Raw genomic sequence first — 18,614 nt, 5'->3', positions numbered from 1 at the left:
GGGTTTATTGGAGGGTTTAATTGCTTTTATGTGCTTTGACAGCAGCGGTTGACTCCCGCAAGGCCGTAGCCCTGCTCTTTAAAATACTCACCTTTTTTTGGGGGCCGGGGGGGCTGGGGGGGTGGAGTGGCGTTATAATGCATGTAGCCATGGAGTATAATATATGCTCCCTTTGAGCAACCGCATCTCTTTGACTGTTGTCATTTTCACACACAGCAGGAGTCGCCGATTACTCGGGGCACATTATTGAACCGTAGATGCCTTTGCACCCAGGGCTCCTGTCCTCTCGTTTATTTAAATACAATTTCATGATAATTCTGAGGTGGTACACCTTTGAATATTTTTTTATTCACATGTGAATTCTCTCGTTGCTGAAAGCACAAGCAGAAGAGTGTTGGGAGAGTCATTAGTCTGTAATTTATCATACTTACTACACGTCACGGGGTGTATGTGATTCTCTGATAGCGCCAAAGAGACTCTAAAAAATTTTCTCATGCAATGCCACTGCTTAAGTGATTGACATTAAAACTGCCTGCGTTCTGATGTGTTGACTTGTCATCAATGCAGCAGGTTCAAACACATCTTTAGCCTGAATGGATCACAGGTTGGTTTTGTTGTTGCGTTTTGGTTTTGAGTGCCTTTACACTGGAGATATGGATGGATTCGTTTCTCCTTTGTCTTTATGAATGTGATCCATGAAAGGATCATGAAACCCTGATGAAATATAGTGAACCCAAATGTTGGAGTTAAAGAGAGTTCAGTGCAAAACTAAAAAAATTCATCATTTACTAATTTTGTCTTTGCAAACCTGTATGACTTTCTGTCCCTTTAAGAATGAACTATTTCAGCTAAACCTACTTCACAGCTATTTGTTTTAATCATAAACAATCTTTCTGCTTATTTATAACATTAAAAACCCATGAGATCATGATGCACGCCTCTATATGCAAGATGCATTTTGTCAGTAATAAAATTTAGGCGCACTTCTGTTAGATTGCATTATGCTAATTTTATGCCACTACAAGCAAAATCAAAGACATGCATTTTGAAATCTCATCTGCAGTGCTAATGGAAATTGAGAAGTTGAGCTTTTGATGGAGAAAAAAATAAGTCAAGGGCTTTAAATTCAACATGATTTGTGACAGCACAAAGCAAGCATTCTTTCCGATTTCACAAGCACTTAAAATGCAATCTCTTCCTTATTTAGACTACTGGAATAGTGAATGGTTTCAAACAGTGAGGTCACAGTCACACTAGCCCACTAACAATAGAAGTTCCCTCCAAAGAGTACACTTTAATTCTAGTTCACCATGGTAGTCTAGAGATCAGTGAATACGCAAACAAGTTTTGCCATCTTGGCAGGGAGGTGGCTCATTTCCACTTAAGAAATAATTTATGAATGGTCAACACAGCAAACATGACTCCCTTGGTAACATTAATTGCTCAGGAAATGACCCAATCCCCCCCCCCCCCCCCCAAAGCAAGCTTGGTTCTGTCGAATTCACTAAAAATGTTGCACTAGCATTAGCAAAATGAGCTCAGCTTCAGTTCAATGCAACATCAGCTGCTATAAATTGTAAATTGTTCCAGGAAGCACTAAAATGGCATCCTGATGGCTGTGATTGCTCACAAGGGAGACTAAGAAACCACCTCTTGCCTAACAAAACACCCTGGTGACCTTTTGAATCTATTGCACCAGTGTGAACAGTGTGCAGTGAATCATCACGCATGCTGAAAAACACTCTTTCAGAAATGAGATTTTTAAAGGAAGAGAGGGAAAACATTCCATTGCCGGTTAAATGGCTCAAGGACTGCCTTAACACAAATAACACTCATTCAATAGAGCACCACAATATTTTCACAGAGGACAGCATTCATTTTCCTCAATGTGGACATTAATATGCAATTCAGCCATGTTGTAAGATGAAACCTTTTTACAGCATTCCTGCGGTCACATGACTGAAATTTCAGTATGATCACGGTCATAAGGAAGATTACACTACTAGTCTTATTGATTTGTTCTCACAGGCATCTTTAAAGATGCACTTATACAGCAAATGACAGGGGCTGTAAAAAGCTCATCAAGTCGTAATAACAGTTCTCCAGAAAGGTTTTGGATCCAAATACCATGTGGATTATCGAGGCAAATCAGAGCCAGAGGGTATTACACACTCGATTAAAATAGTGAAAAATGCAACAACACAAAAAAAAAAAACCCCAGACAAACTCAATTCCATTTCATGACATTTATTGATGAACTAGAAAATACTGAGATACTAAAAGAATTGAAAAACACTGATAATGCTGGTTGCGTCAGTAAAAAAATAAAATAAAATAACAAAAAAAATTCAAATTCCATAAGTTCACACACAAGTCAACAGTAATCTTTAATATCGGTTCCAATGTAAAAAAAAAAAAAAAAAAGTATTTCGTAATTTTGCTTTTTACAAGATTAAATGTGTGTACAAAGTATATCCATACTCCTCTCCCCCTCTCATAAAGGATCATTTACAAAACCTTGATGCTTTAAAATTTCAAAATAATTTCAAAATTATAGCTTTTTTTTTAACGTTTTATTATTATTTTTATGTTGTAACAGGACCATATCAATGCTGAAGGAACCGCAGATGAAGACCAGTGAAGGACCAGCCTCCAGTCCACACTAACTCTCTCTCTCTCATCATCTCCCACATTCATGAACACGTTCCTTCCCTCGCTAGCAGCTACCTCACAGAATCCAGATTCAGCAGTATTGCACGTTAAGCATGGAGGACGATTATTCCGAGAGGGGGAATGCCATATAAAAAAAAGGTTTGAACAGAATCATGCAAACAGTGAACTCTAGAACACTTCTACTCGGCTATATACGGTTTTCTAACAAGCCAGTTAAACCTTATACATCATAAGATACGCTCAAACGGACCCTGGACGAGTAGCAGAGGACTTCAGCGCTTCATCCCACATGACTGCTACCAGCAGAGGCCACTGTCTCATTCAGTGACCCAGCCTGCATTCACGTTACACTACGCCACAAGAAGCAAAATATACTTTTCATGATTGCTCTAATATTATTCCTAGAAGCATATACGCGATTTCTAAAACATGCAGACAAAAATACTCTAAAAAGTGCTTTTAGCTTGACTCAAGCTCCGAGTAAACTTTTGTTTTGAGGGGCACTTAATTTGTACAACTCGCTAAACAGGCAAAAACATTCAACACAGATCTGTTTTTAGAAGATTGCGTCTAATAAAATAAAAAAAGAGAGCTTGCTTATTGTTGCTTCAGATTCACTGTGCATTTGAAGATCATTTGGCATCTGAATTAGCTTTGGGTGCATGTAAAATCCTCAATCAAATTAGGTGACTTAGAAAAACAGTCCAAACAGGCTGAATATCGTTTTAAGCCTCAAGACCACACATACAATGATAAAACATGTTAAGAAATACAACCTATTGAATATCAACAAGATAATATCTCTTTAAGAGAGACCGGGCAATGTGATATGAAACGTACACAAAATATATATATATATATTTTACACATTTCAGACGGTTCTACTATACGTAATAGTGTCAACATTTCTATAATATAAAGACATTTCCAAAATACTGAGTAGGCCAAATATTTTCCAGTCGCAGAGACTGGAAGTCTCTAGTGTCCATACCCTTCTCGAACTCACTATTCTCCCTCTAAAAGCGGGAAAAAATAAAACAAAACAACAGAAAGAACCAAGTGTCTAATGAACATCATTCACAGAGACATCAGGGCATTCATCATGGCGAAAGAATTAAAAACAGGCAATGGTTTAAAAGCCTACATTTCAGTGACATTTCTTTCACAAGTGGAAAATACCACCAAGAGAAAATATTAAAAAACAAAAACATGAAACGTTGAACCAAGGTGGGAGGTAGAAAGAATTACAGAGTTTAAAAAAACTGGGCTGGGCAACAACAACAACAACAATAGTAGTAGTAGCCTCTTACCTCATCTTTTCTATACATCTTGATAACCATAATTGTTTAAACAAGATCAGTACAGAATAAGATCATCTAATGGTTTTAGTTTCATTAAAAAAAAAACACACATAGACATGAGAAGCATTTAAGAACAGTTTCCTTCCAGCATCAAACAACACTTTAAAAAGAAAAAGACATTCATGCCTCCTCTGAACCGTAAGAATGAGGCACAAATAAGAACCATAATTGCAATTAAGCAAATAAGGTGTTTGCTAGTCTCTTCATCCATGTAAGGATGCCATAAATCAAATACATTTGACTGGTCTTGATTAGAGAAGCAGCGAATACATAGCCTGGTCCTAACTGCCTCTGATGACTGATGGCACTTTCTCTGGAACACAATATCAATCAGAAGGAGCTGTCTTCAAAGACAACATTCAGACTTTGATTCTGCCGGTACACGGCAGCTTTTACGAACCAAGGTTAAGGCTATTAGGAAAGAACCAGAAAACGAGATGGAAAAAAAAAAACGTAGACTTGAGAAAGGCAAAAAACAACTCCGCTTTCGACTTTAAGCGCTAACAGATAATGCCACCTGCACTGCTGCCACTTGTTTATTCGAAGAAAGTGCTTTCATGCATGAGATGTAATTGCTTTCTGTGGGGGATAATTTCAGAAAAAAAGAGAAAGCAGAGTAAAATAGACACGATAAGCAAGTGTAGCCTGATTAAACCGTGCTTTTAAACTCTCATTCTCCATCTCTCACTGACCCTGAGAAGCAATGAGAGAACTAAAATGGTTTTCCCGCAAAGCGCTTCACGTCCACCTGAACAGGGGATTGTCTAGGGAAGTCTGTCCTGTGTTAAGACCAAGGGCAGAATTTAAGTGCTTTCAGTTGTAAAACTGCATTATGGGACAACTGGCTTCGAACACAGTCAAATCCCACGAACCATCGGTCCTGTAATAGTAGTTTTGATATCAAGATTACATTACGTCGTCAATGTAGTGGGCATCTGAGATTCCAGTAACGACTTACAAGATCTGTACTCTAAAACTTCCTGATATTTGTTAACATTTTTTCACAGTTTATTAAAGCTTTTTTTTTTATTCTTTTGATGCTTTAAAAAAAATTATCGTCACATAAATCTATGGTACACGAAAATAAAATATATTTGTCCATATCATATATAGCTTGTATGCATGTATTTACAAACGGGCGACATCTGCATCCGTTTCCGTCCCAGGAGAGCCCTTGACTCAAAAAAAGAAACCTTTCTGCCGCTGTGACTGAGGGCCGAGGTTCGTATATAAATATTCGGATAGATCTTCTGGGCCACTCGGTGGAAAAGTGACTCACACTTTCCTATTAATAAACAGTCCTTGCAGGCTCGCAGTTCCTTCTTTTAAGTGCTTCTCACATGGGCCACAGCTTTACGTCTGCTATCGTTTTACCTGTCTGAGTTCATTAGCCAGCCCTTGAAGTTCTGCCAGGGATCTAGCAGCAGTAACTGGACAGCGGAGCGTGTGGTGGGGACGACTCTCTGGGCAGAAGTGTGACATGGCCTGTCAGCTTTAATTACTCTTTCCATTGTTGGTCCCACAGCCAAAGAAGCTGGTTCCAAGCAGGCCTTCTCACCCGGAGAATGAGTCCTGCAGAAGTGGTGTCACCTCCATTTCAGCCGCACCGTTGATGGCTGAGGCAAACAGGGCTCAGGGGTGCAGATGCAGTTGACCTTTGAGACATTTTTGACGCTGGAGATTCCCGAGAACATCATTTGTCCACCACAATCATTGAGCAGACCAAACACTTGCGATGAACTTCGACTCAATTTGACAATACGGTCACCATCGTGTTTGAAATGATGGGCATCTGTTGAAGTGATCTCAACGTCTTTGTCAGGACGTTTTCTGTACTCATCTGATAAGTCGGGCTTTGGGTGAAGCAAACACATCTTGTCTACCCCTTGTATCTCATTCGTTTGGTTCCACGCGCCTCATTTGTTGATCCTCAGCAGATTACAGGCACCCCATCCGTGTTGAATATCATTCCCGTGGTGGGTTCATAAGTGCCGGCCAGGTAGTAGAGGTCTTCGCTGTCTTGGTACTTCTTAGTTTTAATCATCTGCTCATATTGCTCAAGGCTGACCACCAGGCATTTATGAGAAATGGTCTGGACGTCATTCTCATCAATGTGAGAGGACTGGTAGAGGGCCCGCTGGAAAGAGAAAGCAGAGAGAGCTATCGGTCTGTTTTCACCCAGACAAAGAGGATCGAACCATTTGCTGGATTGGTTTTCTTACCTCCATGAAGTCTTTTCTCTGGTTGGAAGCCTGCAGAACAGCAGGACGACTTTGGCCAGACATTTGTTCCCAGTTCTGCCAAACAAAATTTGATTAGTTACAAACCCAGATAAAGGCAAGACTGGGACAGATCAAGTACCGTTCCAGTACTAACATCATAACGCTGTGCCCGCAAACCATTATTCTTGTTTAGCAAAGGGAGATGAAAGTAACCTTTTTGTCATGAAGTTTCTTTCCAGGGTTGGTTTCCTCAGGATGATAGAACCATTTGACACGGACCACCATGTTGTTTCCCCAGGACTCCCACATGCTCTGGATGTGTCCAATGAAGGGGAGGTTGGGTCGTCCGGCAGACAGGAACACGGCACAGTCTCCAATACGGATCATTTCCTTCCCACGCATTATGGCTTTGTAGAAAAGCTTCTTCGCCTTCCCTTTCATTCCCCGCCTCTGTCAAAAGTTGAAGCAAAAGGATATTTCTTTGGGCACTTTTATGTCCTTTTATTAAAAACGAATAGGGTTTTTTTTATATATATGAAGGTCACATTAAAATTATCTTGGAAACTTTTTACAAGGCCTTTATTTGTATTTGCATTTTACAACTTTTTAAAATAAAATGTCATTTTTTTTATTTTTAACTATGACACTAAAAAAAAAAAAAAAATGAAAACTTCTCTGGACTTTACTCCATGCAATAAATGATTTGAGATGTTGTAGATAAAGCATAGGTGGGACTTCAAGAAAGATGCAATCCTAAAATCCATTGTCTTACCTGAGTAGGCTTTCCAAACCACTTCCACAACTGTCTGGCAGGAAGGAAAGCGGAGATCTTGGGCCTGTTCTCAACGGAGGGTAGCCTCTGTCTTTTTGCCAGCTCCTTAGTAGTTGGGAGGTGGAATCCCTCTCGTCTTTTGGGGCGACCGACTCCCTGCTTCACCTTCTGCTGTCTCTGGGTCTTCTGCTGCTGTGTGTCAGACGCCTGCTGCTTCTGGAGCTTATGGATGTTGGCAGCAGGCCCCAATTTTGACTTGGCCTTCTCGTCTTCCTCCTCTTGAGGTGGTACATGCTCTGCAGCTGGGGACAGTTGAGAAACAGCAACCTGATCTTCATCTGAGCTACAGGAGGATTCTTCATCACTGGTGGTGGAGGACGATGAGGAGGAGGAGGAGGAGGAGGAGTGAGATCCAGCTGAGGATGATGAACTGCTTGTGGATGAGCTGGAAGAGGTGGGACTTGATGCCCGCGAGCTGTTGGAGCTGGTTGAGTCCTGTTTGGGCTTCTTTTCCTGCGAGGCCCCTCGCTCCTCTTCTCCCTCAGACTCCGAGCTGCTGCTGCTGCTGCTGCTGCTACTGCAGTTGGGACACTCCAGTTCCTTCTTGTCCTTCTCCCCTGATTTGCTCACCTTCATCAGACCCTCACTTCCACTGCCAAGCTTACGAACACTGTAGGTGGACACGCTCTCTGTAGTAGGCGGGTCTGCCTCACTCGGCTTGTTTTTAACTTTCAGAGTTTTGTCTGCAGTGGATATTGTAGTATAGCTGACACCCATGACAGACTTATTCTCTCGTTTGGAGAGGTTTTGGCCCTCCATCATCATAAGGGCTTTGGTCTTCTTGGTTTTGGGTGACATGACTCCCTCATGGTCCAGTTTGATGAGGATCTCAGTCTGCGGTTGCTTGCGCTGCATTTTCACACCAAATCCAGATGCCGCCTCCTCAGGCTTTCGCAAGCGTTTGACCGGCTTTCCTTTCCCCGCGGGACTCACAGTCTCATTGTTGGATATAAAGGAGGCCAGAGAAGTGGAGGGCTCATTATAGAGATCCACAGACAGAACTTTTCCATAAAGCGGCGGCGAATAGAGAGACTGGGGCTGGGAACACACTTTGGCTGGGGGCTTGATTCCTGTGGTTTTCTTCTGGCTTTCATTAGATCCGGGGATGGAGGGGCTGGCTGTGCCGACTTGCTTCATTTTTCTACCTGGCCGTGGGCCGCTTTTCTGGCTGGACAGGGGCCTCTCAGGAACCTGCATTGGCATTGGTGTGTCAGGCTTTTCATGCTCCTTTGGAGCGACTTCAGGCTCTGGAATGCAGCACAGGAGGGAAGGTTTTAATATGCCAGACCAAAAACACACTTACCTCCACAAAAATGCTGGGAGGCTAAAAGCAGTTCCTGTTATGACAGTAAGCTCTTTCCAAGCAAAAGTAAGTGATTTACTATCTATGAAACCACCAATCCGGACCACTTTTGTAAGATCACTGCATTTCTCATTTCAGTAACACCAGTTCTGACGTCTTAATATTTAATTTGAACCAAAGCAATAACCACTTTTATAAAAATGCCAGCCAAAATGTCAATGAGGGTAAATGTTTGATTCAAAGGAGTGGAAATTACCTGGCTTTGGTTTGGGTTTTCTTCCTCGGCCCCTGCTTTTCGGAGCAGACTCCTCTGTGTTTTTGGGTGGTGTCTCTTTGCCATCAGGTACATCCTTACTGCACTTCCTTCCTCGCCTTTTGGTACAAGTTACGAGGAGCGCAGGGGACGGTTCTGCACCTGTTGGGATAAATTCAGTTCAGAAAACATTATCAATAGACCCAATAAGGACATTTGTGATTGACAAAATTGACACACAAAAATACTGGCACATTTCCATGTTCTTCTCTATTTGATATATTTTGAAAATGATAATCCACAAACATTGTCACAGTCAAACATACACACACATTAATATTTACCTAGTGCTCTTAAATATTACACACAAGCCTTCAAATCTCTCAGTCTCACTCTTAATAATATGCAACCCCCTTGCAACTAGTGGAAAAACATATTTTACTGAATCCATCATCAAGCTTCAAGAGCAAATCCAAACACAAATCAGTGGCCGCATGGACTCCAAATTAAACAGAACGCACATGGGCTGTTTACCTAACTTCAACATTCAGGTAATGTTTCATGCGCTCCTTCGTGCCTTGGCTTTTACTCCCTGCGTCGCTGAATACTCACACTGAATCTTGTAGTCCGCCGGCAGCAGCCTAATATGAGAGAGCGGGATCCGGCCAGTGTCTCCATCGTCAAACTCCACCGTAATCAAATCATCCAACTCTTCCATGTCCGGGCTCCCTGTGGACAAGTAACAGGGTTGACGACTGATGCAAAAGAACATGCATCACCTCAATTTACGTTTCCACTGAGTGAAACAGCAAACACTACTGCGCGAAAGAGCGACCGCATATTTCTCAGCGGCTGCTGGGATTCATACAGGGTCTTTTCATTTTCACTGGCTGACAGCGGCAGTAGCAGTGACCTCCCTTTAAGAGTTTCTTGACAAGTCTCCAGTTCCCTCCTTCCTCAGTGGGAGGGAAAATAAATAATAATAGAGCAGAGCTCTGCATGTAGACTAACCACACCATCCTTCATTCCCCGGCTCAGTTTATGGGCTTGGCTAAAAGATTTAAGATTAAAGGAAATTAAACGACCCTGAAAAGTTCTCTTACTACGCCTCTATGCGGAGGACAGTGGACATTTGTGCATATTTTTCCATTTGAGAAACGTAGATGCAGTGAAACGCATTGGTTAATAGTCTGTAATAGCCAGTGAAAGGTGTTCAATTAAGTGGAACAGGAAAGCGATACCTCTGACGACCGTGCCAGGGTAGAGGCAACGGTACTGCTGGCTCCAGTAGGCTGCAATCCGGGTGCCCTGGGGAAGGTATCTAACGGAGGGGGGTTTCACATCAATAATCTGTAGGACAAAGGCAGTGAGGATCAGAGAGGATTATTAAATCAACACCTGTGTGCATTCAGACACTTTGCAGTCACCTATCTTCTAAGCAGAATAACTAATGAATAATTTTCTGGCAAGGAAATGTACATTTTGTGTATATAATCCATCTCAGAGAGGTGGTAATGGCTAAGGTTGCTCTTGGCAGGGGTCCGCTTCCAACGGTACATTAGGAAGGAAAGGCGGTAGCCACGAAAGCGTGTGTGCCTAAACCAACAGACAGAGGTACTGGAGCAAAACATGCCCTTAACTTAATAGCGGGGGAAGGTGCTTAACAGCTTCTATATTACACCGTGCCTCGGGCCTGTTAGCAGAGATAGGAAACCGAGGAGTGTGCCTTGAGTAAAACACACAGGTCTGTTGTGGTGAGGCGTAAGGTGTGTCTGGGTCAGGGAATGGTGTAGGGCAGTGTGGCGTACTGACCGCCTCCTGTAGCAGCTGCTCCAGGCAGTAGATATGTGGCCTGTTCCCCCTCTCGCCCTCCACCACCACACTGTATCTGTAAGACAGGACACGCTTATCAGCCCAAAACAAAAATCCAGGGAATGCACATCCTGTTGTCATGAAAATGTTAATGTTAAATTATTTCCTTATTGCGACTTGAGTATGCATCAGGATATTCAATGGGAACAAACAAAAAAGTAGGCCAGGGCTTTATTTTATCTATCTATCAGTAATCGATTTGATAGTGAAAAGTGATTATTCTATTTAGGAAAAGAACTACTCCCTTTCTGCAATATGGGTGCTATAATTTGTAAATAAAATATTATATGGCATTAAATTACTGCAAATTACAACAAATATTGACAGAGCTTTTTTTTTTATATCTGAGTCCAACAAATAAATAAATAAATAAATAAATAAATAAATAAAACGTATAGTAGGGACTTCTATTCTACTGGATTCTATGCATAGTTTGATCTGAATGTGAGCATACAGTTGTAATCTGTTTCAGTTAGGAAAAAAAATAATAATTTAAAAAGTTACTTATGAAAATGTTAATGATTTAAAAAAAAGAGGGTTACATCTGAATACTTCTTGTGATAATATTTACCACTTCTTTTTCTGATTTTAAATCTCTATTTATACTCAGAATGATCTCAAAAGTCTGATTTTGTGAAAGCTGTTTTAAAATGAAATTATTATAATCTTAATTAAAATGATGAAGGATTTTAAAAGTCTGACAGTAATCAGTGTTGAATACTACGGTTAACCCGGCCAGGTTTAAGTGTTTTAAAATGATAAACAGTTGACAACATTTGTTTAAAATGTAGAAAATTAATCAAATTTAATCAGTTACATTAATAAAGTAGACTAACTGAAATAGTTACACTACTTCTTACATTTTAAATAGCGTCACTTGTAATCTGTAACCTATTACACTTCCAAAGTAACCTTCACGACACTGGAAGTATGTTATTCACAACCAATCACATCCAATCATAGACCCAATAACCTCCATTTTAAAATAAGATAAAGGTGATGGGCAAAGTTTTAATTAAAGCAGACTTTAAATATTATGGCCTTTTTACCAAGGCTGCAATAACCACAACAATTAACAAATACTATGGCTGTAGAGCTATATGGCTATTGGTTAACAGTAACTAATAGCCTGCAAATCCTAGCTGATGTCAGTAAGAAGTTGAGCAAGTTATTATAATGTGACAAGATTAAGACGACCATTGTTTTTATTCTTTGGAATAGCATGCACAGATGTGTAGTAATAAAGTGAAGGGGGCCATTTTTATCATGTCAGGCAGGCGAGAACACACATGAAACTGTCAAAGGAAGCTGCCTGTACCCAGTGCATAATGGTTTTGTCTAAAAATATAATGTAGTAAGCTGTTGAGGAGAGATGCAGAGGGGCTAAACCAAAAGACTCAGCAGCCCAAGAGCTTGAAGACAGGGCTCTTTTGAGAAACGCACTGAGCTTTGAACCAGCCTTTATTCACAATACCCAAAGAAGCTTGGCTTTCTCTCCAAAAACCCTACCTTCCTTACTCAAGCTCAACCTTAGGGATACAATTTGGAGGGGCTTGCCCCCTTTTTCTGAATTCATTGCCCGATATATGTATCTTTTTGAGTCACTTTTATTGTCAAGAAGTCAGAGCAGTGGGGATATGCAAGATAAGTCCGTTTCTTGACATCACACATGAGAGCCAAAACGGGCTCTGACGCAAATGGAAAAAAGGAATTAAAAAAAGGCAGACCAGGCTAAATCAGTGTGTAGGCGGACCACAATCCAAACATAGAGTTCTCTCTCCAGATTTGGAATATTATTGGAATATTATTTCTGGAGGTTTGCAGATTTCACCTTTGAGAAATCTGCAACACCCACTTTCAACTACACTAGTTTCCACTGCCAAAGTGAACCAACATGCAAATGCCACAATACTGTTAAAAACAAAGGAAGTTTTTGGGCTTTTATTGGTTGTCTGAGGAAAAGATCAACAACAGTGTAGGCTTTTTTGTGTCTTATAATTGTGTCTTATATTGTGTCCAATAATAGAGAAGTGCAGGTCACTCTCTATTATTGGATGCAAGCACACAAGCCTTATAAATCTGAAGGGATGCATACATGCAGCTGCATGTTGGTGCTTCTGGATCAAAAAAAAAAAGAAAAAAAAAAGACAGTGACCGTTGGATGTTCGGTCTTTTTTCATTTGGATTCATGAGGGTGCCAGCAGTTCAAGCATGAACCCAGAGCCAAGCTTCAGAGGTGTCCATCACAGAGTGGCAGCCTTATTACTGTGACATGGACCTGGGAGGTGATGTGGGACAGTGTCCCCCAGATCTCTGTCTCCTGGATCTGGCCTGAGGGGGAGGATTCGGCTGGCCAATCCTGATTGGTTCTGACTGCAAAGCCTGGGACAATTCACACCAGCTGCGTCGGTGGGAAGACTGAGCGGACAAGCAGGGTTAAATATCGTGTCTGTGGATGGCTCGCCTGATGTGGGCTTGGAACATGAAAAGGGTCATTGTAAATATGTTTTTGTTTGCTAAGTGGAAAGTATTTGGTACTTAAGTCTTTACAGCATAATTTTGAAATGCATTCTTCCTTTTGGAAATATCTGATTGGTCACTCGTAGCATTCTGCAGTCAAACATTTTTGTATGATAACCACAAAAATGTATATTCCCATGAAACTGGTTTTCCTAAATAGAAAGTGATTATCATCATTCCCAGAGTCTCTTTGTTCTCAAATAAAAAACTATTTCGGCTCAGATCATTTTTTTATACCCATTGTATTATATATTTGGGAAGTAGCCTTATACTGGTTGCTCTGTGTGGGTTTATTTTAGTGTAGAATATATTGAAACTGTACTTGAAGCGCGCACACACACACACACTACAGCATCACTTAATATAAATAAATCCTTCAGCATTTCAGCAGAACAGCATAAAAAGCAGGTTTACAAAAATGACTATTTATGTAAATGGAGAAAACTGCTCAAAAGAAAGTTATGTGTAGAGGCATAAAATGCAATTTGCCATATTATATTTCTCACTGAGATGACATGATGACAATCAGAAATCTTTGATTATTGTCGGAACAGTGAGAGATGGGGAATTTTAGCTGTGAAAAATAAAAATAGTCTCTTTCTTTACATAGAGCCACATCTCTAAAACATAATTAAAGATATAACAGAGAGAAAAATAAATGGCGAGCCATTGAAGGATGGAGAGAAAGCTTCAATCAGTTTGCCATTACCCATAAATAATGGGCCTGTGCCATTAGCATGGTCTTCACGTCAGAAAGTGTGACAATGGCTTTGCCAAAGGACTTTTCTGAGCAGAACACAAAGGCTTCGTGAAAGCCGAGGCTCAGGCTGAGAACAGACACTTTTCCTTACCCTAGATTTCAGTTCCAATTCGACACCGGCTGTGTGAGTTATTGACTGCACAATTAACCAGTCTGCTCTCATGTACTGCAAGTACGTTCATGCCTGCAGAAGCCCAGGCTCTCCACAGCAGGCTCTGTTAATGAAGACAGGCGAGGCATATAAACAGCATCGGCGGCAGCATATCAACATCCGAGTGCCCAAGCACGGATTTTCAATCTCTGGATGCTTTTAAGGTGTTGTGTAGTACAAGCCGTCACAGAATTGAATTTCCAGAGGGCAGGGTGGACAACAAGCGATCTGTTGCACTAGCGCCTGCTCTCGTCATATTAAATCCTCTCGCAAGCAGTTCTCACTGCCACACCGAACTACTTGCTTTGAAGAGCCGCGGTGTAACAGTCCTGCACAAAGGCACCTTCCCTTGCTTGGCTGGAACTGCTATTTTTAGTACAAGAGACACATGCAGAGCGAGCGATAGAGGGAGAGATATTTCACTGCCAAAATACGACAAACATATCTCATTATGCCACGCAAATGTGCTGCAAATTAACAGACAAAGCACCACCTTTCTGCTCCCTTAATTTAGGGATTCAGTTTGTGAACTAGCATCCAGATTTTTAACATGTCACCTGACCTCTGGCTCGCAGACCTCTGGAGTTTGGGAGAAGGGATTGTCATGGCTCGCTCTTGGACTGATAAGAGGAAGATGTGTTTCTGTGCTGCATGCTAAACAACCGTGGGCCGTCGCTCTAATGAAACTAAAATGGAGGACAACACATTTCACAGAGAGCCGAAATGCAACGAAGCCCCTCTCATTAAAGACCCCCTCGACCAGATGCTGCACCAGTTTGACATTTTTCACCAAATGAAATTATCTTTTATAGAGATGACTTTGAGAGGAACTATCTCAAACCCTCAATGGACTAAATCTGTTCATCCAAGTGAATAATAAGCCATGGGAGACTACAGAAAGCATACAAAGTCCAAACAAAGCAAAACTGCCCATTTCTGTCATAGCCTCCCGCAAAACACTTCACACCCCTTCTGTTTCCTGACCAAACAAAACATTGTACTTCCAAATTTTTCCATGGAGAACCTTGAACTGGACTTTGGCAATAGGAAACACTTGGCATTATTTCAGTGCCTGTAATACTAAGTGGCTCAAATAAGCGGTTCGGTAACAAGAAACGGCCAGCAGGGAGCTACAGCTAAATATGGCACAGGAATGAACGCCAATTTTTTTTAGTGGCATTGGTTGGAAGCCTCGAACCCAAACCAACACTTCATTCAGAGGAAAACGAAACCTTGCGTAAAGTACTGAGAAGAATGCAATCAGATGAACAAATTTTGTATCACTGTAATGTATTTGTTTACAATAAAAAATTCTTTTGATTTGTAAATGCATCAAACACCACAAGTTTCGCTTAGGTCTTTTTACCAGGCCATCTTTGCTGTGATTTCTGTTACAAATAAACTTCTCTAATCAGTGGATCTCGCTTCAGGATTGACAATAATTGTACATGATTCATTTGGTCAATTAAACATGATTTAAAAATAATGAACAAACACAGACTTAAAGGCTCTACAGAAGAATGTACCCTTACCAAAGACATATTCCCACATTACTAAGAATGTAAGAATCCACAACACACAATATTATATGGTGTAATAAATCCCCCTTGTATTAAAAACAGACAGTCGGTAACATTATTGTGTTACTGCAGCTTCTGTTAAAAGTGCAGGTTTCCCGCCGGTGGGCCAATGGGCTACGCCCCTCCCGAGTTTGAATCTCGAATCGAGGACCTTTCCCAATCTTGACCCCGCCCCAGTTCTGATCGGTCCTATCATAACGAAGGCAAAAATGCCAAAAATAAATCTTAATTAAAAACGCCAGTTCCCACAGAAACAATCAATTTCGTAAAATGTACGCTTGTACGATTTTAATGCTATTTGACCATTCATGGGAAATTTTTGTGTAGGATTTTGTTGCCGATTTGCTACTTTAAATGTGAATATGGCAAGCCGTTTTTCAGCTTTTAGTATTTCCCCATTAAAGCAGATAGGAGTGGGTCTAGCAAGCATTTTACACAATATTACACATTTTTCGACGACAGTTATTACAGCCTAAAAGAGATTCATACATAGACAAACAACAAGGAAGACACAGCAGAGGGTATAAAGAGAGTGAAAAGAGTCTCTTACATGTCAGGAGAGTGAACAGTGTTGACGTGGCCGGCATAAAGGAGTTTGTCATCCATAGGGATGAGGACCCGTAACCCGTCCTGCAGTTCATCTTTGTTAATGACACAGTTCCGAGGGGCTGAGGGAAACAAAACAGAGAGAGTTGAGAAGAGAGACAAGCCGAAACTTGTGCTACTAAATAAAACCTTAGACGTCTCATCACCACCTTAAAACTGCAAATGTTAGAGAAAATAGCTAGCTTCCAAAACCGACGGAGCTGCTTATGGATGCAGCATCTTAATGTGAAAACTGTTCCCAAAGGTAACTTAATTATGCTGCTCTCCAAGATTCATAATTTTAGCCAAATTTTAAGATAGCATCACATGTATTAATCGTGGAGAAGTAAATCCCGTAGTGCATTGTGACAAGGTCAATGGAAAAAAAAATCTAAGAATTAAAATGAATTAAATTGAAATATTAATATAAAATTGTTTAATGTTAAAATAATAAAAAAGGTAATCAATTGTGCCTCTCTCTCATGGGAAAGGCTGTTTGTGTGGCAACACAGAGTTGCTGTCTATGCACAAGGTTCCAAATCGGTCACTTGTGAAGCTTCATGCCGGTTATGATCCTGTCAACGTAGGAAGCAAGCAGCTCACAAGCTAATGCATGCAGTAACACTCAGCTCGCCACATTAACGCATGAATGCAATCAGGGCAAATCAATTTTCTGATTTTTAATGCTGGATTAAGATAAGACAGGCTGTGAAATTATCTCTCCCTCACGTCATTCAAAAGACATTCACTTATTAATTGCATGCACAGACAAGAAAATGAAGTCTGAATTAGTCGTAAAACAGCAATTAAAAACGGGGGAGCAGTGAAGGGAAAGAGCTCTGTGGCCTTGCTGACAAGAGGGAATGTGAAAGCGTCTCACCGGGGGTGCAGGGTCTTTCAGGCTGAGCGCTCACAAGGGGATTCTCATCCTCGGAGAAGCTGCTGTCCTGGTTGGGCTCAAAGTCCTCATCAGCAGCCATACTTTCCATCAGTTTGCTGACAGCACCGCCCTTCCCTCGAGCCTGCTGGGGGAATTCAAGCACATTTTACCCCAATTCCTGTGACAATATGAAATATTGAACACTGAGCCATTGTTGGTTCAGTTCTAAAGATGAGACCCATGTGCTTACTAGAGGAGAATTGATTCAGTAAAACCCATTTAGATGAGTGACAAGCTCGGCTCACAAGATGTAGGATTTCTTGATTTCGAATGCGGAAAATACCCACAGGAGTTCCCGAGCTTCTGCACTGTGCATTATAACGTGATTTATACAGAAGATGATGAAAAAAAACAGCAGCAGTGGAGAGTTTTAAAATGCAGCGGAGATTTATCTTGAGAAGAAATAAATAAATTGTGCGGAAGGGGCGGAGAAATGGATGGAGCGAGATGTTGTTTGGTTAATTTCACTGCTTTCCCGCTGAGTGTGCAGTCTAATTAGGCTTGCTGCTCTACTGCACTCGCCCCTTTTCTCTCTCTCTTTCTACCCCATCTCACCTCCCTCCCTTTGGTCACGGTGGGTACTGAGAGTGGGCCCATGCAGACTGGGACAGGGGAGCAGGAAGGGGTGGCTCATTTAAATGCAAGGCTTCTCCCAATGGGCCTTGAGCCTGCCAGGTAAAATTATTCTAATCCCTTTCGCTGTTTCTCCTCGTGAAACACAGTGTAGCACAAAATGGCTGTGCAACACTAAGTCGGTTTCAAGTATTTATTATGTGGCATGTTAAAAATGTGAGGAAATACACAGTGCATCATGTATTTTATGTACTAAGAGTGTTAAGACAGGCCAAACAAATGTGTAAGTATGAGTATAAGAGTGGTCAAAAAATAAAATATAATAATATAAAAAGTTCAAAAGTTTGGGGGTTGGTAAGATTTTTGGGGGTTACAGAAAGTCGTCTGTAATGCCCCAAGGCTCCCCAAAAGAACCGTTTTTGATTTCATTATATATTAAAATCAAATTTATTCCCATGTTGGTAAAGCATCATTACTCTGGTTTTCTGTGCCTCCTGATCCTTCAGAAATCATTCTAATATGCTGATTTGTTTAAAAACATTTCTTATTATTATCAATGTTTTATCAAACATTATAATACATACAATTATCAAACAGTCATAAATGCTTAATATGTTTGTGTAAACCATGATACATTTTTTTCAGGATCTTTTGATAAATAGAAAGTAAGAAAAAAAAAACTGCATTTATTCGAAATCATTTGTAACATTATACATTTCTTAATTGTCAGTTTTGATTATTTAATGCCCCAAAAAGATTAAATAATCTTAAAAAATAATAATATTAAGAGAATATAAAAAATATCCAAATATCTGAATGGAAAAATGGAAAATAATATTTAACACAAATGCATGCGCCTAAATAAACTGAACAGATAAGCTTAGCTTATAATACCTTTATAATACACAAGTGGATCAAAACCTTTCATCTAAGTTGGCCTAAAACCAAAACGCGTTCTTGTCTTAGGATAACTTTGACAAACTTTTTTG

The 18,614-nt window shown here is 40.6% G+C and overlaps 1 protein-coding gene across 3 annotated transcripts in view; it reads right to left on the bottom strand.

The window, feature by feature from the left end:
* Nucleotides 1-2,590: 2,590 nt before the first annotated feature.
* tnrc18 (trinucleotide repeat containing 18) overlaps nucleotides 2,591-18,614 on the bottom strand; it is a 61,874-nt gene continuing 45,850 nt past the window's right edge. For 2 of the 3 annotated variants that reach the window (XM_059558555.1, XM_059558564.1), the window contains exons 21-30: nucleotides 16,993-17,137; nucleotides 16,078-16,195; nucleotides 10,457-10,532; nucleotides 9,886-9,994; nucleotides 9,257-9,373; nucleotides 8,648-8,806; nucleotides 7,029-8,335; nucleotides 6,470-6,706; nucleotides 6,257-6,331; nucleotides 2,591-6,171 (exon numbers count right to left, since the gene is read on the bottom strand). In XM_059558555.1, the coding sequence (XP_059414538.1) occupies nucleotides 5,965-6,171; nucleotides 6,257-6,331; nucleotides 6,470-6,706; nucleotides 7,029-8,335; nucleotides 8,648-8,806; nucleotides 9,257-9,373; nucleotides 9,886-9,994; nucleotides 10,457-10,532; nucleotides 16,078-16,195; nucleotides 16,993-17,137 (2,550 nt within the window). In that variant the 3' untranslated portion in view covers nucleotides 2,591-5,964. The remainder of the gene's footprint in view (nucleotides 6,172-6,256; nucleotides 6,332-6,469; nucleotides 6,707-7,028; nucleotides 8,336-8,647; nucleotides 8,807-9,256; nucleotides 9,374-9,885; nucleotides 9,995-10,456; nucleotides 10,533-16,077; nucleotides 16,196-16,992; nucleotides 17,138-18,614) is intronic. The other variant, XM_059558572.1, reaches the window with a different exon arrangement.

Source organism: Carassius carassius, chromosome 1 (assembly GCF_963082965.1).
Source record: "Carassius carassius chromosome 1, fCarCar2.1, whole genome shotgun sequence".
Taxonomy (NCBI): Eukaryota; Metazoa; Chordata; class Actinopteri; order Cypriniformes; family Cyprinidae; genus Carassius; species Carassius carassius.
Note: the sequence above shows the minus strand (reverse complement) of the source record. Positions and strands in the feature narration are given on the sequence as shown.